Source organism: Arachis stenosperma, chromosome 3 (genome assembly GCF_014773155.1).
Source record: "Arachis stenosperma cultivar V10309 chromosome 3, arast.V10309.gnm1.PFL2, whole genome shotgun sequence".
Taxonomy (NCBI): domain Eukaryota; kingdom Viridiplantae; phylum Streptophyta; class Magnoliopsida; order Fabales; family Fabaceae; genus Arachis; species Arachis stenosperma.
Window position 1 is genome coordinate 146,366,458 of NC_080379.1, and position 27,863 is coordinate 146,394,320.

Here is a 27,863-nt window from a genome sequence, read left to right on the forward strand (position 1 = left end):
TAAAGTGGGACAGTCATCACCCTTAAAAACAAAAGGTGAGATACCCGGTATGTCAAATTTCACAGTTTTGGAGTAACAGCCCACATCAGCATGACAAGCTGCTAACCAATCCATGCCTAAGATGACATCAATATCTTCCATTGGTTCTAAAAGGATCAAATCAGCTAAGGTTTTAACGGTATTAATTCTAACAACACAAGATCGAAATACGACTCGAACCATCGTGGAGACTCCAAGCGGAGTGCCAACATGAAATGGGTGGGATAACAGTTCAGGTTGTTTATCGAAACGAGATGCAAGATGTGGAGATACATATGAATAATGAGAACCCGTATCAAATAACACTCGAGCATCTAAAGAACAAACTTGTAAAGTACCTGCCACCACAGCATGAGAAGCTTGAGCATCTTGACGTGTTAAGGCATACACACGTGCCTGACCTCTTCCTCTTTGGCTCCCTCCTCTGTTATAAGTCTGACCCCTACCACCTGCTCCTCTGCCACTAGGACCAGAAGAATTTCCAATAGACATAGCTGAAGATGATGGCATTGGTGTTGTAGGACGTGCAATACCTGGAGCAAAGCCTATTCTAGGATTTGGACAATCCCTCCTAAGATGACCAGATTGACCACAACCAAAACATGCACCAGTAGCCTTGAAACATATACCGGAATGGTAACTCCCACACTGAAGACAATAGGGCTGAGCTGGCCCTGTCTGATTTGAACCCTGTGCACTAGATTGAGAGGTGCTCTTAACAAAAGGTCTGGGATTCGAAACACTCATGGGAGCAGATCCAGAAGAAGCAACCCCACCAAAAGATGCTTGAGGACGAGCTCGATACCCCGAATAACTTTACTGATTAGTTTGACCATGATGAGACTGAAATCCTCCTAAACTAGATCCACCAGAAAATTGTCCCTTCATCTTGGGCTTCTTACCAACATCCTTAAAAGCATTTTTCTCCGCTATTCCAGCTTCAATTCCATAGGCAGAGTTTAGGACATCCTTAAAAGACATGCGTCCGACTTCAGGCATAACAGTAGTGAACATAGGTTCTGCCAATCCACGAACGAAACGACAAACTTTCATCTCTTCTGAATTCACCAAGTACGGAGCACTCTTAGAAAGTCTAGTAAACTCCTTAGCATACTCATTCACTGTCATATTCTCTTGCCTTAATCTTTCAAAGGCAATTGCATCTTCTACTTGCTTGTTAGCTGGATAAAATCGAGCAAGAAACTCTTCAGTAAACTCTTCCCAAGAAGGAGGAGAAAGTCCAGCTGCTTCTTTGCTCTCAAGAAGAGACTCATACCAATATCTTGCTGAACCACGCAAGTTGTAGGATACTAACTCAACAGCCCATTCTTTGGTGTACTTGAGAGCTCGAATAGCTTTCTTTGCATCCTCTAGATATTGTTGTGGATCTTCATCCAATGAATCTCCATTGAAAGTGGATGAATTCAACTTCAAATATTTTTCAATTGGCGGCTCTTGATCCCCAAACAATTGATGAACCCTATGAGGCTGAGGATTTGGCGCATTAGGAAGTCTCGATTCACCCTTATTTTGATTTGTTAGAACCTGTAACACCGCATTAAGAGTTTGATTCATTCCCCTCAATTCAGCTGCTAAGTCCGGTTGAGCCTCTCTTGCTGCGGGGTTCTCTTGAACTCTCTCGCGGGGTATCTCTCATTCGCACCTATCAGCTATCCTTTGGCTCCTTGGCCTTTGTCGAAGCGCTCCAAGAGGCGGAGAAACTGCCCTATTGGATTCGGCAGTATCAGGAGCACCAACAGTTCCACCACGTCTTTTCTTAGGTGGCATCTTCCACCTATCGAGTAAGTAGAGCGATTGAATCACCAACGACATATATATATGGAGTTCGAAGATAATAGGACAGACAGAAAAAATTATGAGACCAAAAGATTAAGGACAACTTCCTATAGGCCTCTAGTAACATCACACTTTGTGAAAATAGGCCGGCTTCCATTTGCACAATTGTGATCTTACTAAAGGACACTTGCTCCATATTACACAGAAAAACCTAAAGCTCTGATACCACTTTGTCATGACCCAAACCAAGCCATGACTGGCGCTCAAGGGACAAGTCCCTCAGCAAGCCAAACGACTAAATTTTCAGAAAAACGGACAGAATCTCCTCTGTTTCTAGGACCTTACCAACATAAATATTAACTCCCTGTATTAATAATAAACCTCCATTTCCAAGACAACAACAACAACATACTCCAAATTATATCCACAACCAAATATATCCAAAATACGCATCATATATATATATATATCAAGTTGATAACTAGAGTATATAGTTAAAACCATAAATCTTACATAACCAAATCATAATCACTACCTAAACAGTTCAAGATTCAAAATAACATAACCCACACGAGGATCCTGCCTGTGACATATGGAGCATTGACATAATCTAGATTTTGAGCAAAGGTTCCATTACATAATTACTTAGCCCTTGGAAAGAAGAAGGGCTCACCAAAATGACTAAGATCTACTAAGGGACGGGTGGAATGGAACCTGGAATGACTCCTGTATCTGAAAAACATGGGAATATAATAGGGTGAGTTTTGCAACTCAGTGAGCAAACATTACATCTATAACCCACACGAGACAATACAGAGTTTACCTTGAAAATTATATTTCTTTTCAGAGATGAGAAATTCATATTAATTAATTATACAAACATTAGATAAATAGTTAAACGGATGAACTGAAATGGGAGTTCTCATTCCAGAAGTCAAATCAAATCAAATATTACACAACTAGGGCGGCTCCACCTCTAAGGGTAGCCCTTTCCTCTAGTGTGCCCGTACGGTATAACAGATCCAACGTGTGGCCTACACGTTAGGCTAGCAACGCCCCTGCTAGCTGAGGTCTGAGCCAGATGCATCTAGGTTAACGTCATAACCGTCGTTAACTACGGTTTTCTAGTCAGAGTCTCCCAAACCAATCCAAATCAAATCACTTATAAAAATCTCTAGTGCTTATAACATACTACTAAATTCCATAGCAAATCAATATATATAGGATTGCATACTAAAATTTAATTAAAATTTACATAAGGTCAAATAAAAAAACATTTATACTTTACAAAATATATAAATATCATCTCGTGTGTATTTTTATAAAATTGTAAGTTTCACAAATCAATATTTATTTTCAAAAATTCAGAAATCACAATAATAAAATATTTTCAAACTCCAAAATTAATGATTCAACATAGATATTGATAATAATATATTTAAAAACAATTATAGATATAATATCCACTCACAACTTGATTCCAAAGAACCGGAAGCAACTCTGAGCGCGTCAACGAGCTACCAAATGATGTCCAATAATTCTACAACTCTAGAAATATGACAATAATGATATTTGTGAGCTACTACTATTGTCAATTAACATAATCTTACTCACCTTGACAAAAGCCCCAAATTTTCTAACCCCTAATAACCCTAATTCGGATTTATATATACCCATAAATATAAAGATGACAAAACTTGGAGATATGGCTAATTATTGAGTCAAAGAGTTATCTTGAAGCCTCAATAATAACCGGGACTCAAAGTTGAATGCTTCATTCACTCATTAAGTTGAAATTTTCTGATTTGGAGATTTTGAGAAAATGAGATTTGAATAAATGGAGATAGAATAGAGAAGAAAAGGAAGCAAGATGATGAAGGTGAATTTGATGATATTGAGTGGTTGGTTGCAAGGAGAAGAGATGAAAAAATCTAGTTGGTAAGAGAAGAGAAATGAGGGTTTTATATTTTGATTTTTTTTAAAGAAAATGAAAGGGAAGGAGAACAGAGGGGGAGGGGGAGTGTCGAAGAAGATGAGAAGAGAGAAAGAAAATTTTTAAGTGGGGGCATGTGCCCCCCACGTGTTCTCAACCTCTCTCTCTTTTCTTTTTTTTTTCACACTCTCGGTTATTACACATAAAATCTCATTTTTCACCCAAGAAAAGTTAAATATACACCAGACTCTATCCCCTGATGCTTTATCCCTAAACTCTTAAATCCTAAACCCTAAACCCTATACCAAAATAAAAAAATAAAGAATAATTTATAACATAAATAGCAGATTCTGAAATATATATATATATATATATATATATATATATATATATATATATGTGTGTGTAAAATGTCAAACACAAAAAAATTCAGAAATAATACACTCAAGAAAACTATGGTTTACACACATATTCTGTAACTATACATCCAAAAAACTATCCACTGCTGCTGGTTTCCTGAACTGATAATTCATAACACGTCCTTGATATTGATTGAAATTCGGATGCACCACTGATACAGCATGAAAGAGGTTTAACTGGATATAATAAACCTACAGCCTTGGCATAGTCATTGTAAAATTTTGTAGCATCTTCAAGGTTTTTAAAAGTCATTCCTACCTTGGGAACAAGTTGCTCATCAACAACAGAGAGAGACTGCAAAATACAACATGTTAAAAACAAGAAAATACTATAGAATTTCTGCACCTCATAAAAATATAACAATCAAACTAACATACACCCAAGGACTCTTGATATACACCCGAACGACAACAAGTCAATTAAAAATAACAAAAAAAACCATAAACTGTAAATACACCCAAACTTCCATAAAAATACACCCAAAAAGTTCTGATCTACACCCGAGCGTCTGCTATAAATTGCAGATAATTAATCAAAACTAATACATTAGATTCAATCCACAGATTATGTTCACGCATTAATTTCACAGTCTAGCTTCACGAATTATTCAGCTAAACAATCAAAATTAACTGAAACTAAATCAAACCTCAGAAACTTTGTTCGATTCAAATTCAAAATCCACTTCGCTGTGATTGAGCTAACAATCTGAGATTGAAGCCACTTCGCCGTGATTGCGCTAATAATCTGAGGTTGAATCATCCATTATCTTCAAAAGGATTTCAAAATTTGATTTCAGAAACCAGAAAATCAAAATAAAACGAAGCTAGCATTACAATTCGCAAAACTCAGGCGAATGACGAAGACCAAAGAAGTGATAAACGCAGAAGAAAGAAGGATCCAAAAGATCAGAGGAGAACGCGAGAAGGAGAACGAAGAAACTTGGCAAGAGATTCGAAGAAGGTAAGGAAATATTTTGAAGATTGGAAGAGAGATATTCGCGCGTTAATTGATTTTGATTGAAACTAAAGTCTGTTATATAGCGCGTGACTTGTACGTATGAATTGGAGCACGTTTAGGGTTTTAGTAAGTTCTGCACTTGTAAGACTTGTAAATGCTAATTGCTTGTATGCTAAGATTAATTCAAAACTAAAATACATCTAGTGCTTAAATATGTTCTTCAATTTTAAAATTATGATCTATCTATCATACTAATTGTTTGAATAATATCTTAGCTGACAAAATAATATTAACTTTATTTGTTTTTTTCATGAATAAGATGAAGCCATTAAATTGTTGATGTACTGATTAAGGAACCTGATTTTGTGGCATATGCACATGCCTTTTATCTTTTCGTTGTTGTGTTGTAAATTTGTGTTTCAAACTTAGTTGCATATAGAGGAGACTATGAAACCTTAAGTCTTTATATATTAATCCAAACAAGTATATACCAATAGAAATCAAAGAAAATCATATATTTAGCTGATGGACTCTCACACATGGTTTGCACTTGATTATTCTTAGGCTTCCATTTGTTTGGCCCTAGTCATATAAGCCACGTTTTATACATTTCTTATTGAAGTTTATCTGGGTGTTCTAAGTGATGATTTATGATTAACATTTTTTCTGACATTGTTTTCCTAGATAAGTTACTCATATATGAATAATGAAGCAAAATTAGGCTTTATCTAACTGATCTTCTACCTATTTCTACTTGTTTACTTCTGTCATTACTCATTAGTATATGTTTATTGGCGGACTGATAATAATATGTTTATATCATCGTCCCTGATTGTTATTTAAAGAAGAATGGCTTCTTAGTAGAATTCATATTTCTTGATTTGGATTCTAGACTTTTCTACATGCAAGACCTTGAAGGGGTTATATATCTCAAGGAACCTGGTCTCTTTAATGATGAAGCTTGTTTACTGAGGTGATTTTTCTTATTGTGGTTGTGAAATGTGTTAAAATTTTATATGTCTCTTCGATATATGCTTATACTTACAATTTAATGAAGTTGGTTTTGCACATTTATCATATCTCATAATGTAATGGTGAGGATGATATGCATGATGATGATGGTGGCTAGGATGAACAAGATCATAATTTACTCAGTGTAATCCTCTCATATGACTGCATAATATGGTACGAGTTTATTAGAAACCTAAACCCATAATTGGTAACTACTAACTATTTGAAAATCGTCCTTGGGGTCTTGTTACCCACACTCATGAATACAAGTTGCCTTGTGATTAAGTAAACAAATGTTCATGTTGGGTCCTTCCTTCCAGTACATAGTTCAATTTACTGTAGCGTGTATATGTCATTGATTCTGAAGCATCGTGAGACCATTAGAGCCCCTGTTTTCTAAATATTAGGGCCAATTGGTTTTAGTTCCCCTTAAAGATATCTAGAAATGAGAAAAGGTACCAGGTTACCAGGGGGGTGTATGTGTGTTGGGGAGAGAAAAGGAAGGGGAGGGGGTGTATAGGTCGTGTTGAAAAGAGTGGAAATTGTCATAAAATATATGTATGTAGATTAACAAATGGTGTTTGGTATTGATACCGTAATAATCAAATTCTAAAGCATAGAACATTGGGATCCACATTTAAATTGAGTATCCCCTCGGAAGGGAACTTTGGGAGATCACTGGCAATGGATTTAGCAACGTCGAAGTATGATTGGTTCTTTCTTTCTTCTGGAGTTTTTCCCAACAATTTGGTAGGGAATTTGACATTGCTTTTCTTGGTTTTTTCCTCAAATTCCTCTGTCTTCATTCTCCAGCTGCCATTTCTCAAGTTGAAGCTATACAAAGGAAGGAACCTTTGGCCATATACAGCTAAAAATTCGATGGCACTTAGAATGTATTCAAAATCCTCTTCACTCATGTAATAAGGGAAACTAACACGGGTCCATCCAGGTTTCACTCCAACATAGCCCTATTCAAAATAACAAACAATTTTGGGTAAGAAACAAAACATACTCTGACATTATGAGCAGCTATATGATTTGTAAAAGAGCTTCTATACACTGAACTATCAAACAGTAGAGTTGCAGGAAAGTGAAAAGTCACCATAAGTAGTTATTGTAATAGGTAGTTATTATTGTTGATTTAGCACTTCTTTGCAATTTTATTAGTTGACAGTTTATTGTGCATAGAATTAATTCCTTGGAAGAATGTTGAGAGGCTTTTGGTTTTTTACCTTTTGAACAGCTGATCTAATGGAAAGTGATTGAGATTTGCTGATATGGAGCAACTCATGGCCGTAAGGACCAGCACAAGCGCAACCACCACGAGCTTGGATGCCGAAGAGATCATTGAGCAATGCTGCAACAAAAGGGCCATGAAGTGGCAAGCCTCTTTTGCATCCTGTTTCTGCCCACAAGTTAAGTTCATCATGTTCTTGGGAATAAGAATTGGTGTTAGTGTAGATGAGAAATGACAATATAGCTTGTCTCTTGGTACTTGTGTTTCCTAGAACCTCAATGTTGGGATTGGGGATAAGCCTCTTAAGTGCCTTGTTAATGTACAACTGTTCTCTTTTCTCAATCTCTTCATAGCCAATGTATTCTTTCACCCAAAATGCCAAGGCTGCTCTAACTGTCTGGATTATTGGAGGGGTACCTCCACTCTCTCTTTCTTCTATGTTCTCCAAGTATAATGTATCCTGCATTGTTACCCAAATTTTGATGTTGAATTCATTGATGGATGAAATTTGCTTGTATGAGAATATATTAACTTGTGTGAATATTTTTATCCCTGCTAAAAAGGGCATGCTAAATATGAAACAAATCGATTTACCTTTTCATTGAAGGCATTGACATAGGTAACAGTTCCACCTCCACAAGTGGAGGGAGGTGAAGATCCTATACGGTAAAGGGCCTTGTTCATGAGGAGCACACCAGGGGAGTCAGGACCACCAAGAAACTTATGCGGACTCAGGAACACAGCATCATACCCATCACTATGCCCTGATCTCATGTCAATCTCCACGTATGGACCACTAAACAAACAAAACAAGTAAAAAACATTACAAAGTTTTCTAATACACAAGTTTATCTGACAACAATAATAAAATAGCAGTCCACTGATTATTTCTAAGTACCTTGCTGCAAAATCAAAGCATGCAAAGCAGTTGTACTGATGAAGAAGACGAGCAATGGCTCGCGTGTCGGAGTGTATTCCGGTGACATTGCTACAAGCTGAAAAAGATCCCAATAATGGTCTGTTGGTATTTTTGTAGGCCTCAAGCTGTAGCTTCAGGGCATCCATGTCCAACAAGCCTTCATCATCAAGACCAATCTCAACCACTTCAGCCAAGCTTTGCCGCCATGAAAGGAGGTTTGAATGATGCTCATGGGGCCCCACAAACACCACCCATCTTTCTTCTTTGCCAAGGCTCTTTACCACCTTTTCCCTCAAAATCGAGGGCACCGCGATTCCCATTACTTCTTGGAGCCTCTTGATGGCTGCGGTTGTGCCGGAACCACAGAATATGATTGTATCTTCTTCTCCACCGCCAAGGCAACTTTTAATGTATGTGGTTGCTTCATGCAGCATTTTTGTTGTCCTGCTTCCCACGTAACTGTCACAAGTGTGAGTGTTACCTGCAACACATACACAAAAACTAACATGACTCAAAAAGATGCTCTACAACACTTGATAGAAAAGAATAAGAAAATTAATATGATATACATAGTGTAACATATATACCATAGAAAGGAAGAAGATGATCGGTGATGAAGTTTTCATTGTAATGTAAGCTGCGGCCTGAAGCAGTGTGATCAGCATACACAAGTTTTCTTCTTCCAAACGGAGAATCGAACTCAGCATCGTTGCCTATCATCTGGGACCGAAGCCAACAGAGTTTTTCTTCAACAGAGTCATTGCAGGGGAGGCCAATCCGTACCAGCTTTTCAAATGACTCAGAGTGGTTGCAAAAATCTTGAGATGTTTCTGACAAGACACTTGTTTTTGACAAAACGACAACCTTGCTGTTATCTTCAACGACCTTGCTTCTCTTGCTTTGAACTATGGATGGCTCCGCTAGTAATATGGGTTCTATCTCCATGAGCAACAAGTGAATAATGTGGTGTATGATTTTGTTTAGGTAACGCAACATATACAAGAATGTGATGAGGGAAGGATATAGAAGAAGGGGATTAAGGCAAGGCACATTAAGTTTTGGTTATTTATATTTTGATAAAGGATTAGTTGTGTTTTCGGTGGGAAGTTACATATTATGGGCAGCATGCATATATAAACCTGGTGGTGCAATTTTACTATGGCTTTATATGAATCAAATTCTGGTAGCTCTCTTTCGAGACAAGCGGTGGTGCCAAACATTGTTTTTGAACTTTAATTTGCTTCCTTTTTTTTTTTCCTTGGTGTTGACTGCTATATGTTACTTGACCTTTTTGTTACTTAAGTTTGGGGAGTTTCATTTTGAGCACTAGTTGCTAAAAGATATAATATAAAAATATCAACCACTAAATCATTCTGTATTGAAATACAAAATATAAAATATATTAAAATATAAAAAATACATATATTTATACATAATTTTATAATAATTAATTTGATAACTGACATTTATGTATATATAATATTTTAAAAAAATATATATTAGATATATATTAAAATTAATTATTAATATAAAATATATATTAAAATATAAAATATATATTAAAAATAAATTAAATAATATATATTTATATATAAATACATCATAATTAATTTTAACGACTAATTTTAATATACAATAGTATTTTTTTTAACATATATTTGACGGTAAAGTAGTATATAATTTTTGGACAGCTCCCGTGTGAGTTTTTAGCTCTTTTTTCTATAAATCTTTTTCAATTTTAGAAATTGATAAATTAATCTCTTATATTTCAATTTTTATCCATAATTCTTTCATATTTAAAAGATTGTCTCTATTTCTCTTATCAGTATTTTGTTTAATTACGTTGTCTATATTGTGAGATGCATATGAAATATTTTTCAATCAAACATTATGCTATTAATTCTTAATTAGTAATAATGTAAAACAAGAAATTGACTGTTGCACTCAATACAAACAGAAGAATTAACCAGTATATTAGAGTCTAGATGAACACTTATTTACCTAAACAGTAATTTAGAGATTCCATAATTGCTTTATAAAAAATAACTCTTCCTATAATTTTTAAGCTTTTCTTGTGCATAATTTGTTCAAGTTATCTTATATTAAAAAGAAAAAAGTGTATAGAAACTGGGTGCTTTTTACCCACAAGTTATCTGATTCACACACTATTGACAACTGGGCCCGCAGAAACCACGGGTGACGTCGATGGAAGAAAATGAAACATGATTTACAAGAGATTATACCTATATTAACATTTTAACATTTGATAAATACTATAGTCCCTTTGATATTGTACTTAACTTACTAAAAAAGGTAAATAGATAATATTTAATAAATTTTAAATATTTTATTTTTTGTTTTAAATATTTTATTTTTTATTTTTAAAAAAAATTAAATAATTTAAACATCATAGTAAAAAACATCATAGAACTTACCTTAACATTTTCATTTTCATTTTGGTTTCATCCTGTGCATGCCGTGTTCTGACTTCTGACCAATAATACACTGTTATGCTTCCACGAAGGCAGGTAGGGCAACCTATTTTTTATTTTTTATTTTTTTATCAAATTGGATTGGATAACTTCTAACTTTAAACATTACAATATTACAATATTTATGCACATTATACATTCACACACACAATATTAAAATTATGTTTAAAAGGGAGATTGAAATTGAGTTATGGCACAATATTTTATTTAATTTAAAATAAATATAAAAACTGAAACAAGGATATAAGTTGTTGTAGCATCTCCAATTAATGTATGTGCTATCTCAAGTTCTATAATTGAAGCCATTATGAATTCCACCAAATATTAGATTTTGAAAAAGTATAGATAAATAATTTTTAATTAGTCAATTTTAAATAACTGTAATTAATAATTATTAATTTGTATTTTTTAAAAAATAAAATTTAAATAATCATTAATTAATGACAATTAATTAATATGAAGTACATTTTAAAAATGTTTGTTGACTTGTTAGCTAAATTTCTATCAATTATTTAGTGGGATTGTTATATTTTAAATTTATGCACATAAAAAAATTTACAAATATAAAAAATATGTATTAAAAATTGTTAGATCATTGAAAGACGTATAGAGAAATCCTTATATTCATTTTTATTTATCAAAATTAATGGTAATAAAATTTGCCAGCTACGATAAAAATAGAACAAAACGAAAAAGTCAAAACATAGTACGATAATTTTGGCAAGTTTCGACGACCTTTTTCAGTGACAACAAAGGCAAAGCAGCTCGGTGATGGCAAAGGTTGTAGCAATGGCGACAACATATAGAAGAGCCCCTTATGATCTTCTTTTTTCTCTCTCTTTGAAATTTCCCTCTTTAGTTCTCTCTCTCTTTCCTTTTATCTATGTCTTTTCCTCTCTTGTTCGACGGCAGCACGATGACCTTCTTTGTCGGTAATGCCCTCCTTTTATCTTCTTTTTCTCGATTCTCTGTTATTTTTTTTTCCGCAATTTGTTCCTCTCCTTTCAGTCACAAACATGACAACGGTAACAGTAGTCATGGCTCCCTGTGCTATCTCCTCTTCCTTCCCATCCCTTCTTTCTATCCTAATTTGTTTGTTTTAATTTGTTCTCTATTTAGACACATAGAGTAGATTAGAAATTATCAAAGTTGAATACGGGTATTTTCAAAAAGAAATATTATTAAAATTTCAATTTCTATTCCTATAAATTTTAGTCTTCTGTGCCTTCACTTTCTAAAGGTATTGAAGAAACTGAAATTTTAATCTCTCAGTTTTAGTCTCCCAATCCTAGTCTTAGTACCTCAAAACAAACGTAACCTAAAGATTCTTATCCATTGTTTTCTCCTAAAATCAACTCTAAACCAAATGTCTAATTTAAAATTTCATTATATTAAAATTTTACTTAAAATTTAAAATATCTATTCTTATAAATTAATTATTTCTTTTTAACATCTCTCACTCACTTTCTGTTATTATCTTCCACTCTTCAATGTACACTACCTCTTCTTTTAGCATTTCTAATCCCTTTCCTTCGTTTCAACTCAATATAATATATACCTATTTTTTAATAATGTTGGGGATGTGAATTTATTTTAATTGTTAGTTAAATTGTTAATTTTTGAATAGAAAACAGCCTACCTTTGAATTTATATATACTTTGTGAATTTGAATATTATTTTTAGGGTTAAGTACGATTTTGGTCCCTAATGTATAAGGCAAAAATTTATTTCGTCCTCAATTTTTTTTTGCTACAAAATGATTTCAAAAGTTTTAATTTATTTTAAAATCGTCTTTTTTATCAAATTTTTTATTTTTATTACCAAATTATCTCTCCCTAAAAAAATTATGAAATAAAATAAAAAGAAAAAGAAAGGAAATGACAAGAGGGGGAGGAGGAGGAGGAGGAGGGAAGAAAGAGAATCGGGTCGGGAAGGTAGCGCCGCCGCTCCCCCCGCCCTACGTCCCACGCCCCGCGCCACTGCGCCCGCCGCCACCTGTGATGGAGAAGGGAAAACCGTGTTCAGTGTCGCCGTCGCCACTTGCTGTTTTTTACTTCTGCTTCTATTTCTGTTTTTGCTTCTGCTTCTAGTTTTGTTTTTGTTATTGCTTCATTATCCACTATTGTTGTTGTTGTTTCATTGCTTTTGCTTTCTACTTCTGCTTTCTATTTCTGTATTTTGCTTCTGCTTGCTTCTGTTTTTGCATTATGCTTCTGCCTGTTTCTGTTTTTGTATTTGGTTGATTTTGGAGAAGAAGGAGGAAAGGTATTTTCGTCCGAAGGATGATTTTAAAATAAATTGAAATCTTTGGGATTATTTTGTCGTAGCAAAAAAAAAGGTCAAAGACAAAATAAATTTTTAACTACTACGTTAGGGACCAAAATCGTACTTAACCCTTAATTTTATATGTGTGTTTTTCCAAATTTTAGTTGAAGTCGAATATATTTATTCAATTACTTTTACCGTAGCAAATTCAAGAATAAATAAAGTTAATCTATTATCTAGTATGGTCTAGTATTAATAGAATTTTTTTTCACAACTATTGTTCGAATATGTGAACCTATTCTTTTTTAACTTGTTTCAAATGAATAAAAATAAAAAAACCTAAAATAAGAACAAAATCTATTTTCTATTTTGCTTACTCGTTGATTTTTATGGTGCAATTTATATATATAATTAATTTCAGAGTTTGATATCACAATATATATTCTAAATATTTATGCCCAAATGATAATTCGAAAATCATGACTCTTTAAATTTGTAATGGTATTAAAATATTTATCTAGAGATATTTTCCAATTTTTGTTTTTATAAAAAGAGGTGAATAAATTTTAATTAAAAATATAATTTTTTAATTATTTTATATAATTTAATGAATAAATATATGTATTATTTAAATATGATGTTATGTTAATAAAAGATAAAATTATTCACTATAAAATTTTAATTTATTTAATAAATATTTTAAATACTGAAATTCAATTTAATTATATAATTTTACTTATTCATTCTAAACACTAAAATTCAATTAAATTCTGACAAAAATTTAATTCATAATAGAATTCAATTCAAAAACCATTAAAGTTTTCAAACATAATGTGTTGACGGGCACGGATTCGGTACGCGCTCCCTGTTAGCGCATCGAAATGCCAAAATTGTGTTTGGCGCACCGGTTAGCCAGTTAGTGCAAGAATATATATACTTGTTTTTGTTGGGTGTTTTCTATAATTTCGTATAAAATAGAGGGGTCAATTTTTCAATTTTTAAAATAAATACATCTAAGTTAATTCTACAATTAGTTGGATACTCGAGTTTAGTTAACAACTATTACTACGGCTAACTCCTCCTACAGCCCAGGTTCTCTTCCTCCCCTTCTCCTCCGTTGCAATTGCGCCGTCCCTTCCTATCTCCACCATCAAGAACGACTCAGCTAACTTCTTCTTTTCCCCTCACTCACCGACGGTGGCATCGGCGGCATGTTGTTCCAGCAACTCATCCGACAAGATTCGGAGATTTTGAACCACGAAACGCTATTTTTCTTTGGGATTGAGAAATTGTTCAGTGTTAACGATTCTGTTTAGGCGGATCGAAGCACACAATCAGCCTCACCACCTCTGACGACGACGGTACCTGATCTGCATTGTGGGTTGTCTTCGGCAGTAGATGGCTTCGCCGTCTCCATCAATGGAAAGAAGGTACCCGTTATATTATCACCCTTCACTTGATTTACAAATATCCCCCTTTTTCTCCGTCATAGGTCTGAAATTGTCTTTGAAGTACATCCCTCAATTTTGCGTGTTTCGCTAAATTACCGCGTTGTCGCTATTTGGCACAGGGTTGCCGGTGATGAAGATACCACTGGGGGCGAAGCAGACCATGGAGTTGGATTGGTTGAGGGCGAAGGCTTTGCAAGGTTGGAATTGTACGAGTACGATTTACAGGAAGATGAAACAGAAAACGACCATCCGGTTGAGGGCGAACGCTCTGAAGGGATGGAGTCGGACGAGAACGACTTTCAGGAAGACGATACAGAACACGACCATCATGCAGAGGCCGATGTCGACAATGGGGATGCGGTCGAATTGGAAGACGGTTTGGACGGCGCCGGAGGAATGTCTGAGAATTATGCGGAAGACGAATTTTACGCCGTTGATTCCGGTGAGTCCATAGGTTGGATTGATTTTTTGAACTTGAGCGCGGAAGATGTTCTCTGGTTTAATTTCGCAGATGTTGACATTGCATTTGAGTTCTATCAGCAATATGCAAAGCACCATGGATTCGGCGCGAGACGTTCCAGAAGCGAAAAATGCGGCGAAGTAAGGATACGGCAGGAGTTCGTGTGCCACCGACAAGGGTTCCGATCCCCGAAGTTCTACTCGATGCCTAACCGGCAAAAGAGGCCGAGGGCCGAGACACGGTGTGGATGCCCTGCAAGGATGTTACTCCGCATGGACGATGAATCAGGACGTTGGCACGTTGCGTTCTTTTCAGACGCGCATAACCACCACGTTCTTGAGTTGCGATTTTCTTCCATGCTCCCGGGCCATCGGAGGATGAGCGAAGCAGACATCCAGCAGATGAACGACATGCGCAAAGGGGGCATTGGCGTCTCCCGAATCCACGATTTTATGGCGAGCCTGGCCGGCAGGTATCATAATGTCCCGTACACAACAAGGGACATGCACAATGTAAATGCGAAGCAACGAAGGGAGGGTGGCGTAGATGCGGAATCGTGCTTGAGGTATCTCCGAGAGTGCAAGGCAAATGATCCAGCACTGTACTACAAGGAAGTCGTTGACGGTGAGGGCGTGCTGCAACACTTGTTTTGGTGTGACGGCACCAACCAAATTGATTACCAGGTGTTTGGAGACGTGGTTGCGTTTGATGCAACGTACAAGAAAAACGTTTACCTTTCACCTCTCGTAGTATTCTCCGGTGTGAATCACCACAACCAAACGGTTGTCTTTGCCGCTGCACTGGTGGCAGACGAGAAAGAAGAGACCTATGTCTGGCTGCTTCAGCAGTTGCAAACTTCAATGAAAGGGAAGGCTCCCGTGTCCATAATAACCGACGGTGACAGGCAAATGAAGTCTGCGATCGAGCAAGTTTTTCCAGAGGCTCACCATCGACTCTGCGCTTGGCATCTACTCCGAAACGCCACGAGCAACATTGGAAAGCCCAAATTCACCAGGATGTTTAGGGATTGCATGCTCGGCGACTACGAGGTCCGAACATTTCAGAGAAAGTGGTTTGAGATGGTTGAGAAATTTGGAGTGGCCGATAAAAGATGGGTACAGGACATGTACGAGAGAAGGCACAGTTGGGCCACAGCACACATACGGGGAAAGTTCTTTGCCGGATTTCGAACAACATCAAGGTGCGAGGGCTTACACGCTGTGATATCACGGTATGTTAAGTCTCGATACAGCTACACTGAGTTTTTACGTCATTTCCATCGATGCTTGATGTTCGTCCGTGCAAAGGAGGTGGAGGCTGATTTCGAGTGCGCAAAGGGTGACCCTGTTATGACCACCAACCTGAAACAGCTGGAGCGGAGTGTAGCCGACAACTACACTCGTGCGATATTCTATTTGTTTGTTCCCATTCTTGACAGGGCCTGTGTAATGAGGGTGGTTGACTCTGAAGACAACGGTTCCTATTTTATTCACACCGTCTCTCGATACGGCACTCCGGGGAAGGAGTGGCGTGTTGTTGCAACGTCTGATACGAGGGAGGTCTGATGCACGTGCATGGGAATGGAATGTTTCGGGGTCCCCTGCGAACATATAATTGCGGTGCTTGTTCTTAACAATGTTCATGAGATCCTGAGGTCTCTGATATTACCGAGATGGACCAAGGATGCAAAACTTGTGGCGGTGGAGTCGATGGGCGTGATTTGGGATTCTGTACAACTGACGCAACACTGGTGCCTGATGGATTGGTACCGGAAAGTGTGCAAGATTGCATGTCACAGCACCGAAAAGTTCCAGTTTGCAAGAGACATAGCCGTGCTGATGCTGAAGCACTTCGAGAACGAAGATGCAGGGAACAACAGTTTTCCACACGAGGGGCCACCTACTGAGGGTGGCAGACCCCCGGCGCGAAATCCACCCAGGCGCAATACAAAGGGTAACGGTGCTCACGGTGGAAAGAAGAACCAGCGATGTCGTTTGTGCCGGGAGGTGGGACACAACAGGACGACGTGTCCGGAGCGTCGCACAATGGAACCATCCAGCTCAGTTGCAGAAGACATGGATTCGATGGACACTGACATGGTGGGTTGGTCGCTCTATAGACGATGTAGTTAAGTTTTCTGCTCTGTTAAATGGATCTAATCATTTGTTTTTTACATTGGTGTCAGGTCTATGATAACCTATCCGGCGATCTGTATGCGACCGCGGAGATTCCTTCGTTCCAATGCTCCGATAGTGACACGCAGGCCGGGTTTGCTAACAGCGACTTCGCTGGGACCAAGACGTCCGGGCCAGTCATGTCTCTCGCCGATTGAGCAAAGGGGGCCTACAGTCGTCACCACCGTGTGTTGCAACGGCAGGTTGGTCGAACCCTTTGACGTTCTCCGGTAGGTTGTAGCCGCACACCGAATGTTGTCTGCATGTCAAATAGGTACAGAACCGTCTACATGTCGTCCACGTTAAAACAAGTTTTTGGTATGTTGGCTTTCCTTGATATGTAAATGTTCTGCATGTCAAATAGGTACAGAACCGTCTACATGTCGTCCACGTTAAAACAAGTTTTTGGTATGTTGGCTTTCCTTGGTATGTAAATGTTCTATAGATATCACCGTTTTTAACCGGGATTCAGGATGTGTAGGGTTTAAGTGGTGTCATGCGAATAGCTGCAAATCGACTGTCAAACCTGATGTATTATTATTCGGTCGTTGTCCACCCTTTTGTTGAACCGGACATGGTAGTTAGGGGCATTTTTACAGTCATTCTATGTTCAGTGGATATTTTGTATGTATGGTAAGTAGATATTTTGTATGTAGTTGGTAGTAACGTTCAGTGGATATTCAGATGCACGTCTCATAAAAAATCTCGTTGGAAAATGCATGTGGTTCAATCGCGACCTTGAAGTTCTTTGTAAGGGATCGTTGCTTCTGGATGTAATTTAAAACACACGCTTAAAACACCTGAAGTGAGGAGTAAAATGCACTAAATGAAGCACGGCAACAACTTCGAATGAATAAACAACCACTACTGATTAGCATTTTGAGGGTATTAACACCTCAGTGTGAAGTTTCAAAATTAAAAATGCAAAGATACAAAATGCAGGTGAAGTGAATCGGATTACATTCAAGGTTCACAGCTTAAAATAACATTCAAACTTCAAAGGCACAAATTGACATACATTTCTAATATTGGCAGATCAGTCCATTTGCAATGCTACGTGCACGTTAACGACAGAAACGATAATCATGTTTATCATCCAAAACATAAGCTAATGACGGGAAGGTAGAATTGTATTCCTGGGCCCTAATAACATATAGATTCAAGATACAGATGTATGGACATGCAGGTTGCACCACCGTACTTGACCGAGTTACTTGGATGGGGTTGGGGACGGTGGCTTGGGGTTTAGGGGACCGGAGTTCTCAATATATATGCAGCCGGTATTCTTGCGGCGCAAGCCGTTCGAAGACACAAACATGGCCGTATCTTAGTTGGCATGCAGTTGCTAAGGCAGACCAGCCAATTCCAAAGCATCCGTTCGTCCTCCCGACATAGTGCGTATACCGAACGGTCCACGCGCCCCTGTCGTTGGTAATCGTAATTGGGCTATCCTCGCATACTCCCGGCAGAGGGGGGACATTCGGCTGAAAGTGAAGACATTTCTTTGGGTTAGATCAATAAAATAGTTGACTAGAACAATAGGATATGAAATAGTTGCCCTTAAAAACAATTTTCGGCACACTTACGAGAAAACGGTTTGCCAGGCGGTGCATGATTGGACTTACAAAGAACGGATTGGTCGATCTGAACCCATCGGCTATGTGCCTTGACCTGGGGGCCGACGGATCGGTTATACAAGTGGAGTCCGTCCCGGGACCGGCATGGGCCAAGTAGTTGATTTTCATTGTATGACCGTTGAAGAATATGACGTACATTGTGTTCTGAACGGCGTGATAACGGAACAGCACAAGCCACTCATCCCTTAGGCCATAGCGTGCCCGGACACCGTCCTATCCTCCATGAAGCACGATCCTCCCGTTAGGTTGCATATTCCAGCCCACGCGATGACGATGTCCTGTAGGCGTGGTTAGGGTCAGTGGTCGCGGTAGGGACCGGCCATATTCCCGGGAGAACCGTAGCGGGAGCTTCTGTAGTGGATGGTGGAATAAAAAATGGTTACAATATGCCACAGATGGATGGATTGATGATTGCAGGTGGTAAAGGAATTGAAATTGGGTTCTATACCAGTGTATCAGGGGCGTTCACCGGGATTATCGTGAAGAACTGGACTGTATAGTTGCCATGTGCGGGTATTGCCGGAAGACTTCCGTTTCTCAAGTTTCTGGTGGAACGTAAAACAGCATAAAACAAACGAGTTAGCCGAGTGCATACCAATAACCCGCTAGAATGATATTGTTACCTTCCGTAGTTGATCTCGAAGTATGTTGTGTCGTGGATGTCCACATAGAAAAACTTCGGTTGGTGATACGATAGCAGCATTGAGTCACCGATTCGTAGGTGGTAGTGTTCGTAAAAGGCTCGCCAGCCTCCGGTGAATACGATTTGATGCGGATGCTCCTTCTCCACATCCCACGAGATGCTCCATGACTGACCGTTTGTTGTGATTACCTCGACGGGGTTGCTCATGTTATCCCGTACAACGTTGGAGAAAGCCACCGGCAATCTCTGCAGGAGCAAAAAATCGATATTGATGTGGGCTTGCATGCGGGCCTTGGGGTTATGTGAGTAGAACAGAAAAAGTGAAAACTTACAATTTGATTCTCCATGTTGGAGATTATGAATCTGAAGAAGCGACAATTAGCGAGCTGCGGCATGGTGATACCTCGTCTGCGATTTCTTTGACGGTTTTGGGTTCTTTACTGCCGGAAGCTGTTGAGTATCCAACAATGGCTTCCCTTATTCGAAAAGTATGCGATTTTTATTTTTTGGGTAACGTACAAACCTACGCGCGTTAAACAGGCGAAACAACTCCCGCCGTTTAAAGTTAATTTTTTTAATAAATAACACTTAAACCTGATTAAAGTGGACATTAATGGGGCATTAATATAGTTGCACTTACCAATGGCAATTACCGGATTTCAAAAAAAAAAATCGATAACCACCGAATGAGCACAGGATTTAAATTTAGGCCTAATCTAGTGTTATCATTCATTCCATTGCGTGGGTCAGTGAGTAATGACTTCGTATTGTTAGCCTGGACTTGGTGATGGATGGATGGATTGATGTATTCGAACGACGCAGATAATCACGATATTTTTTTCTTTTTGTATATTTACCGTTTTCAATTTTTTTTCCTGAAAAAAACTTTTTTTAAATTGTTTGCACATGCTGGAAGATAACATTTTCTTCTGTGTTGGTGTTGGTCCGGAGAAACCGAGTCGACTCAAAACCCAGATCCCGTACTCGTCCAACGACCCAACATCAAATAACATAAAGGGGCCCAACATAAGTATACAATAAAAGTAGGGGCCCATAAAGGTAATAAGAAGTATGGCCCATGATATAATCAGTCCACGAAGACTGTCCGTCAATTGCAGAATGCCCAACAATGTCACATAACATAACCGTTATCAATGCATCCAGCAACCAAAAAAATTGTAGTGCATGAGTTAACCAAAAAAAAAAACGTTGTATTCTGCCCCTTCAGACGTATCTTACTCACGCTTTCCCTTCTTCGCGGCCGACTTAGCAAGCAATGCACCACTTTCCTCGTTGCATCTTCCCGTTAGCAGTGCAATTGCCATTTTTATCCTGATCTTCTCTTCGTCCAGCTATAATGGTCAATACCGCGTTTATTAGAGACACTTAGTGCAATTGCATTTTACCTTTTTGCATGCGTTAACTTACAATTGGCAACACCGCGTACGTGAACCTGCGTCCCATTGCCATCCACTGCATGACCCAAATGCCAGAGTCTGTACTGCTGCTGTTTTTGGGCACTCCCGGTGCGGACATGATTTCCATACTGGCAAACTCGGGAGCGGCCTTAGAGCGTAAGTTTTTATACCCGTCAGTTGCAACAATTCCATCCAGGGCAGTCAGCTGGCACATATTCAAAAACATAAAACAGATTAGCGTATTCGGATAGGACGATGATCTTACTTATGTTCGTCGCGTACCATCCATTGTATGACACGTCTCCTTCTTGCCTTTGATTCTTTAGTCGCATTCGTGTCAAATTGATAGACTTGCTTATCCGACAGGTCAACCACGGCCAAGAACCAGTGCTTGTCATAGTCTTCTTCTAGTGCTGGCATATAGACCTGCGATCGATAGAAAAAGCCGAAAACCAGAAGAGACTCAAAATTCAGTCTGACCATGACCAGAACTTGCATACAAGAATCTTATTGGTCGGTAGCTTACAATGCGCAGGTCTTCCGTCGGGTGCATGTGTTCTTCCCCGTATCGCTGTGCCAAAATTTCAGGGTGGACGCCCTCCATTACATCGGACTGGTTACTCAGGGAGTATTCAGAGGTTGAAACAAGTCACCGTTATATGTCAACGGTACAAGGTTCGTGTTATAACAGATACGGTTAAATCATAGTTATGCATTAAAATAAAGTAGGGAAGTTTGTTTTGGCCGTACCGCAAAATTCGGGTGCAAGCACCACACGGATCGACGGTGATCTCCATCGGTTTCTCCCTCTGATGCAACCATGATCGTGATCATCTCCATTATCTGCAAGTCAAATCCGACAAAAAATAAAAAATCAGACTTCACATGGAAGTAATAAACCCGGGTCAGCGGAAATAAATCCATTTATTCGAAGAGGGTACGATCGATTGCTACGTGCCTTCTGGGTTGGTTGCCGTCCGTCTAACAGGCATCCCATGTCAGAACGAGTTGCATGTTGCGACCCGATACGTACAACGATCTCCCTGCGGTCAACAAATGGAAGATGTTACACCCTGAGGGCAATTTTAACTGCCTTCCGGCACTAATGATGCCGCACGGCATATTCAGCCGTTGATGTTCAGATACAATACGCACGTTGGGTCAGAATCATGATCGTAGACGTAGCTACAGATGTCCATCGCGTGCTGAGAGATGGGCCATGCGTTGGTGGTGTTTGTTCCCTTCTTGGTTAGGTTTGAGGGGAGTCGTCGCGGAATATGCTTGTAGGTGTCGGCTGTCCGTCCGTGGCTGCTTTCAGGCTTCGATGAGCTCTCGTCGGATGACGTCATTGTGTTAAAGGGAAAACTGCCTTTTCTGTTTTGCGTTGGCTGCAGTCCATTGCGTCCTGTCGGGTTGTCTGCATTGTTGGTCCGTTCGGAGGATATAGTCCCTCGGTTACCCCCGTATACCTTTTCCTTGAATCGATTGAAGAAGTTTGTAGCCATGCCACCCTTCGGGTTATTTTCGTCGACGTGCGTATTTGACCTGCACATCTTTGGGTACATGGCCCGTTTCGGATCGTCGTCTTCATCGTAAACAGACATTTCGACGTCTCCGCCGCTGCTTATTATCGACGACTGATGATGTCTCTTCTTCATCGTTCCTAGAAACATCAACTGTCTACGGTTGGGAATGGAGGTGCGTGACATCGGGTTGTGCATGTGTACCCTTTCGGCCACAGGTTGTCTCTGCTTCTCGATCCGGTTTCCATCGGACGTTGCGTTGACTTTATCCGCATGTTCCTGTAGCCTCTGAGTGACAGGCTCTCTAAGACCGCCCACCAACAACCGAATCGTCACCAATTCCGCTTCGACCCTGTCCATTCGGCGTTGTGCGCTCTTCAATTGAAAATCGTAACAGATCTGTCAGATGGTTGGATTTACCGATTCAGTTAGAGCAAAAAGTGAGACGAGTGTTACCAACCTTTGTGTTCTCGAGCACCTCTCTCATTATTTCCAGCAACGCGTCGTTTGGAGTGGTGTCGTTGGGACCCGATGTTATCTGGTCCTCCTAGCATTGGGTGCTTGTTAGTTCGTTCGGATATACTACTAACTCAGAAGAATCGGTAGTAGAGTAATCATAACTACCAGAAATAAATAAATAAATAAACAAAAAACGTTTGATGCACCGCAACCGTACTTGGGCCGTCTCGTGGTTGACGTTGTTGGATGCAGCGGGTGTCCCATTCTCTGCCATTGTTGGTTGCAGTATCGGTCGTCGGCGTCCGATGAGTTGGTCTGCGTTGGTTGTGCGTGGATATGGTTGTGTTTTGAGTTGGTTTGATTTGTGAAGATATTTGACTAGGCTAGCTGTTGGCCGGTCAAAAAGTTGGGTCTGCAAACACCTTTCTTGGAGTCTGAAGACGGTCAGCTCCATCCAGGCAGGATGCATCACATGCGTTTAGAATTGCACCGGTTAGGCAACCACGGGTGCCGTCCAATATTCAAGCCCTTGCAAAGTGCTTCCTAAGATAGCAAAAGGTGACCTGCCATAGCATGAGAGGGCATGAGGTCAGTTTTGCTATACACTTCTTTAGTTTTGCTACAGTGTAGCGCTCAGACGCGCAGTTGTGCATCGTGATGGGTATGTCAATCATGTCATATCAAAAAACGTAAATGCCCCTTAAATACAGAAACATATAAAACAACTTATTAATCAATATCCCTTAACAACAAGGAATAACAAGAGATTACTTGACAGTAAGATAATTACATATGAATTAGTATTTTCGAAATTTTTCATATAGAAAGATTATAACATGCAGAGAAAACGGGTCACATATTTAATGTTGATGGTTTGGATCGTCGGCTAACAACTACATGGTGTAAGATGCATCCAGCCCGCGGTTGGGGGCTATAATCGACCGTTCCGTGCCAAGTTGGCGTCACATGTGTCAGTCAACAAGAAGGCCGTTGGGATGCGAACACATGATGGCATTAGCAGAGAGGTGAATATGAAACCTCGTTGCGCACGGCTATTTCAAAAGCCAGTGTTTTACTCCCCTCGTGAACTATTGAACACACAATGCAGGGATCCTCTTCCATAAGCTCGTCCTCCGTCGATGCACCGACGCCTCGATGTCACTGTGGCGTGAGGTCGCCAATCAGAACCGCTTGGAAATGTGATTATCCGAGCAGAAGATTTTACGGATGTTCTGGGTACGGAACCAGCAGGAAATGCTCGTTCTTTCAGTGGTACGATCTAGAGCCCCCGCCTCGTTACTCTGACGTCATTCGCAGGTTGCTAGAAACGAACGAGGGCATTAGAAGCGAGAACACGGAGTTGAAGAAGACAAGACAGGAACTCCTAGACGAGCTGCGTTCTTTGCAACATAGTTTGTATGAAACAAGGGCAGATCTGGAGGCCGCCATTTCAGCATCTACGGCCATGGAAGACAACATGCTTGCGAGTGTCGCGACGACGAGGAGGCGAGGTGTTCTGATCACCGTGCTGATATCCGCGATCATTTTGTTGGTGTTTTTACCGGTGAAGATCGCTTGATGAGAATTTTTATTTGTAATTTATTTTTGATTTGGTATTCACGACTGGAAAACATGACTAGTTCAATGGATTTGATTAGCCCTAATTGTTGCGTGGATTTGATTGCACCGGTACTATCTTTTCAATCCAATAAGATAATTTTCATTTCGCATATTCATTCTACCAAGTATAATAAAAAATGATACACATCAATTCATTTGAAAAACATATTTTAAGCATGCTCGGAATACAAACAACGATACAACTGATCGAATCACAATATCGGCCGCTCTATTAGGGAACTAGACAACCCACTCCCACAGTTATAATGCGCTGAAGGTTCATGTCACTCGGCCACTCACCATTGAATGCGGTGACTCTGTGTCGGTTAAGTAAATTAATCTGAACCAACGAAATCTCCGTCAGAAAACCACCGTTAGCATCTCTTGCCCGTTTGTGGTTGTTTTCGCGCACTATTATCATACGATCACCCATGATCGTCACATGATTCCATGGAACGCCGTACTGACCGGCAACTCTTCGCTTGATGAACGGGACGACGCACATGGATTCCAAGTCAATCTTGCACCATATGGTCGATAGTCCTCGGTGCGGGGATCGTTCATACCCGACCAGGTGTGGGATGCCGTCGAGCACACACAGTGCCTGCACGTGCTGAATTAAGTTACGGTTTATCCTTATCTTGCTCAGAATAAATGTGTTTGCATCCAACACTACCACATGCATTGCAATCGTCAAACCACGTCCACCCCAATTTACCCACACGGCCTTACCAAGGTGAAAAGTTGAGCCCTCGTCAAGGTGAGTGAAACGTTGATCGTTTATGTACGCGTGTTTCCAGCTTTCTTCTGCCGAATTGAAAACATTGCAGTGCAAAAACTTGTCTAGGACGTGCCTCTTTGACATATGGACGACGCAGTAATTGTCAGTTCCCGCCCGGTATCCAAACGCGTATCCGATGACGGCTTGTTTAAGTAGTTTGTCGGCCGGATCGTCGAGTTGACGAGCGATTCGCAGCAGCGGGTTCCATAAAAGGAGCCTCAACTCAGGACCATTCGTGCTATACTGGACGCAGATCACACCGCAATCGGAGCCGATAACATTCCACCATCCGCGTGGACCCAGTTGCTCTGGCATTGGCGTGGCTACTCTTCCTCCGCCTACACAGTCCACAATGCAAAAAGCCTGGGTTGAACCGTACCTCTCCGGGTCACCAATCTGGAGCAACACATTACGGTATTTTCCAATGTTTGTGAGCGTGTTGTCCTTCCTAAATCTCTCGGAAGACAGTCGGAACGCCAAGTTGTGCTTGCGGTTCTGCATCTAGCCGCCATCTTCGGGTCAGTTCGAGTGAAAATCTCCATCAAGAGATCGTCTGGAAGGATTTGCTCCCCCATATCAGCCAACGAATCCGGAAATTGATTTTCCATACTCAAGTTGCTTTTCTTTTCCTATTTATTTTTTTTCTTTCAATGCCGTGTGTTAGACTAGCCACAACAATGGCAATCGAGTAGATGGAAGCGTATATTATACAGTTTCCACATTTGCTGTATTATATAGTTGTTGAGCGCGTTGCGTTGGGCAACGTGGTTATTCTGACTATCTTGTTCCGCGGGCCGTCTGGAGCAGTCACTCACATCACATCAAGAGACGTCAATTCCCCTTAAATAAAATAAAATATTAAACATCGTTTTTCAAGAAATATCGTGATAATAGGTGACAATAAATTCGATTTATTCTAAATTCAAAAAAGACGAAACGGAAGAGTCCTGCCACAATACCGAGGAAAGCTTTTTTAAATTTTTTGTCCCCGGTTCTGGGTCAGCAGACCGCCCCGAACCAACTCAATAGCAGTGCTCCGCCCGAATCCCATAAGGTTCCCGCACCCGCTCCAGATGAGGCCCGACTGTCAACCATATGTTTGCTCGTCGTCCTCCTACACGCTGTGTTATCCCATTACTGTCGCTCCTTTGGCTCACCTTGGTTTGATGCATTATAAGAGGAGGATTTGGGATTTGATGGGTGGGGCTGTATGATCTGGATAGTGTTAACGGCTTATCCAATGAACAAAATAATGAATACAGGGCAATGCTACGGTGAAGAACATCATTTTTTTCTACACATGCAGGAATTTTGTTGGTTTTGTTGTTATACTGCCATGTGTTCAATCGAATAGACAGTTCTTGCAGGTTTTAATGCAGAAATTACGAGGCTGTCAGTTTGTGTCAATAATTTGACAAATTTATTAAAGTATGTAATTAAAGTCTAATGCTTGAGTTATTATTTAAAAAATGTAGGCTTATTTATGAACATTAGATACGGGTCTAGTTTTGGATTAGATTATGTTTTGTGTTTTATTTATCTTAATTTATTTTTTAAAAAATATTTACTCTAATTAATAATTTGACAATAACGACAAAATTAAATTTATATATAACAAGCATATTTATATATAATTTACAAATTTTATAGAGGATTAATTTCTTCTCATTAAATATATGCTTTTAAAATTTTTTCAGTTTAAATTTATAGTATTTAGTTAACAAATCTAAATATTTGATAATTTAACTAATTTTATATTGATTATTTGTTTTTGCTTACATCATTAACATTTACTATTGTTATTATTATATGTCATTTTAATATGTCATTCAATATAAATAGTGTATCAAGTTAATAAGCCAATATAAAATTACTTACTATAATATTTAAAATAAAAAACAAGTAAAAATTGCAAAATCATTTAGGGTTAAGGGTTTAGTGTGTAGGGTTTACGGTTTATGATTTAGGGTTAGGTTTTAGGGTATATGATTTAGGGTTTGTGGATTATGGTTTATGGGTTATGGATTAGGGTTTAGGGTTTACGGTTATAGGGTTAGGATTTATGGATTATGGTTTAGTATTGAGGGTTTAGGGTTTAGGGTTTAGGGTTTACGGTATATTTTTTATGATTTATGGTTTAAGGTTTAGGGTGTAGGCTTTAGGATTTATGGGTTAGGGTTTGTGGTAGGGTTGAGGGTTTATTGTTTATGGTTTATGGTTTATGGATTAGGGTTTAGGGTTTATGGATTATGGGGTTAGGATTTAGGGGTTACGGTTTAGGGTATATGGTTTATGGTTTAGGATTTAGGGTTTAAGGTTCAGGGTTTAGGGTTTAGTGCTTATGGTTTATGGTTTAGGGTATAGGGTTTAAGGTTTAGGGTTTAGGGTTCAGGGTTTATGGTTTAGGGTTTAGGGTTTATGGTTTAGGGTTCAGGGTTTAGTGTTTATGGTTTATAGTTTATGGTTTAGGGTTTAGGGGTTAGGGTTTGTGGTTAGGGTTTATGGTTTATGGATTATGGTTTAGGGTTTACGGTTATGGGGTTAGGATTTATGGATTAGGGTTTACTATTGAGGGTCTAGGATTTAGGGGTTAGGGTTTAGGGTATATGGTTTATGGTTTAGGGTTT

At 39.2% G+C, this 27,863-nt stretch overlaps 4 protein-coding genes across 4 annotated transcripts; 2 read left to right on the forward strand and 2 right to left on the reverse strand.

The window, feature by feature from the left end:
- Positions 1-6,339: 6,339 nt before the first annotated feature.
- On the reverse strand, positions 6,340-9,398 carry LOC130970155 (uncharacterized). Its single transcript, XM_057896151.1, has 5 exons — positions 8,901-9,398; positions 8,293-8,794; positions 7,989-8,190; positions 7,390-7,854; positions 6,340-7,125 (listed from the first exon to the last, which is right to left on the reverse strand). Exons 1-5 carry the CDS (start codon positions 9,307-9,309, stop codon positions 6,760-6,762), a joined length of 1,944 nt encoding a protein of 647 aa, XP_057752134.1. The 5' UTR covers positions 9,310-9,398; the 3' UTR covers positions 6,340-6,759.
- A 5,070-nt stretch (positions 9,399-14,468) lies between these two features.
- On the forward strand, positions 14,469-16,546 carry LOC130966844 (protein FAR1-RELATED SEQUENCE 5-like). The gene is made up of 2 exons (XM_057891666.1): positions 14,469-14,500; positions 14,563-16,546. Exons 1-2 carry the CDS (start codon positions 14,469-14,471, stop codon positions 16,544-16,546), a joined length of 2,016 nt encoding a protein of 671 aa, XP_057747649.1.
- A 1,871-nt stretch (positions 16,547-18,417) lies between these two features.
- LOC130966846 (uncharacterized) lies at positions 18,418-19,830 on the reverse strand. The gene is made up of 5 exons (XM_057891668.1): positions 19,768-19,830; positions 19,416-19,681; positions 19,241-19,337; positions 18,742-19,005; positions 18,418-18,639 (listed from the first exon to the last, which is right to left on the reverse strand). The coding sequence occupies exons 1-5, from the start codon at positions 19,828-19,830 to the stop codon at positions 18,418-18,420; spliced, it is 912 nt and encodes a 303-aa protein (XP_057747651.1).
- Positions 19,831-23,035: 3,205 nt separating this feature from the next.
- On the forward strand, positions 23,036-24,414 carry LOC130966847 (uncharacterized). The gene is made up of 2 exons (XM_057891669.1): positions 23,036-23,158; positions 23,944-24,414. The coding sequence occupies exons 1-2, from the start codon at positions 23,036-23,038 to the stop codon at positions 24,412-24,414; spliced, it is 594 nt and encodes a 197-aa protein (XP_057747652.1).
- Positions 24,415-27,863: the final 3,449 nt, after the last annotated feature.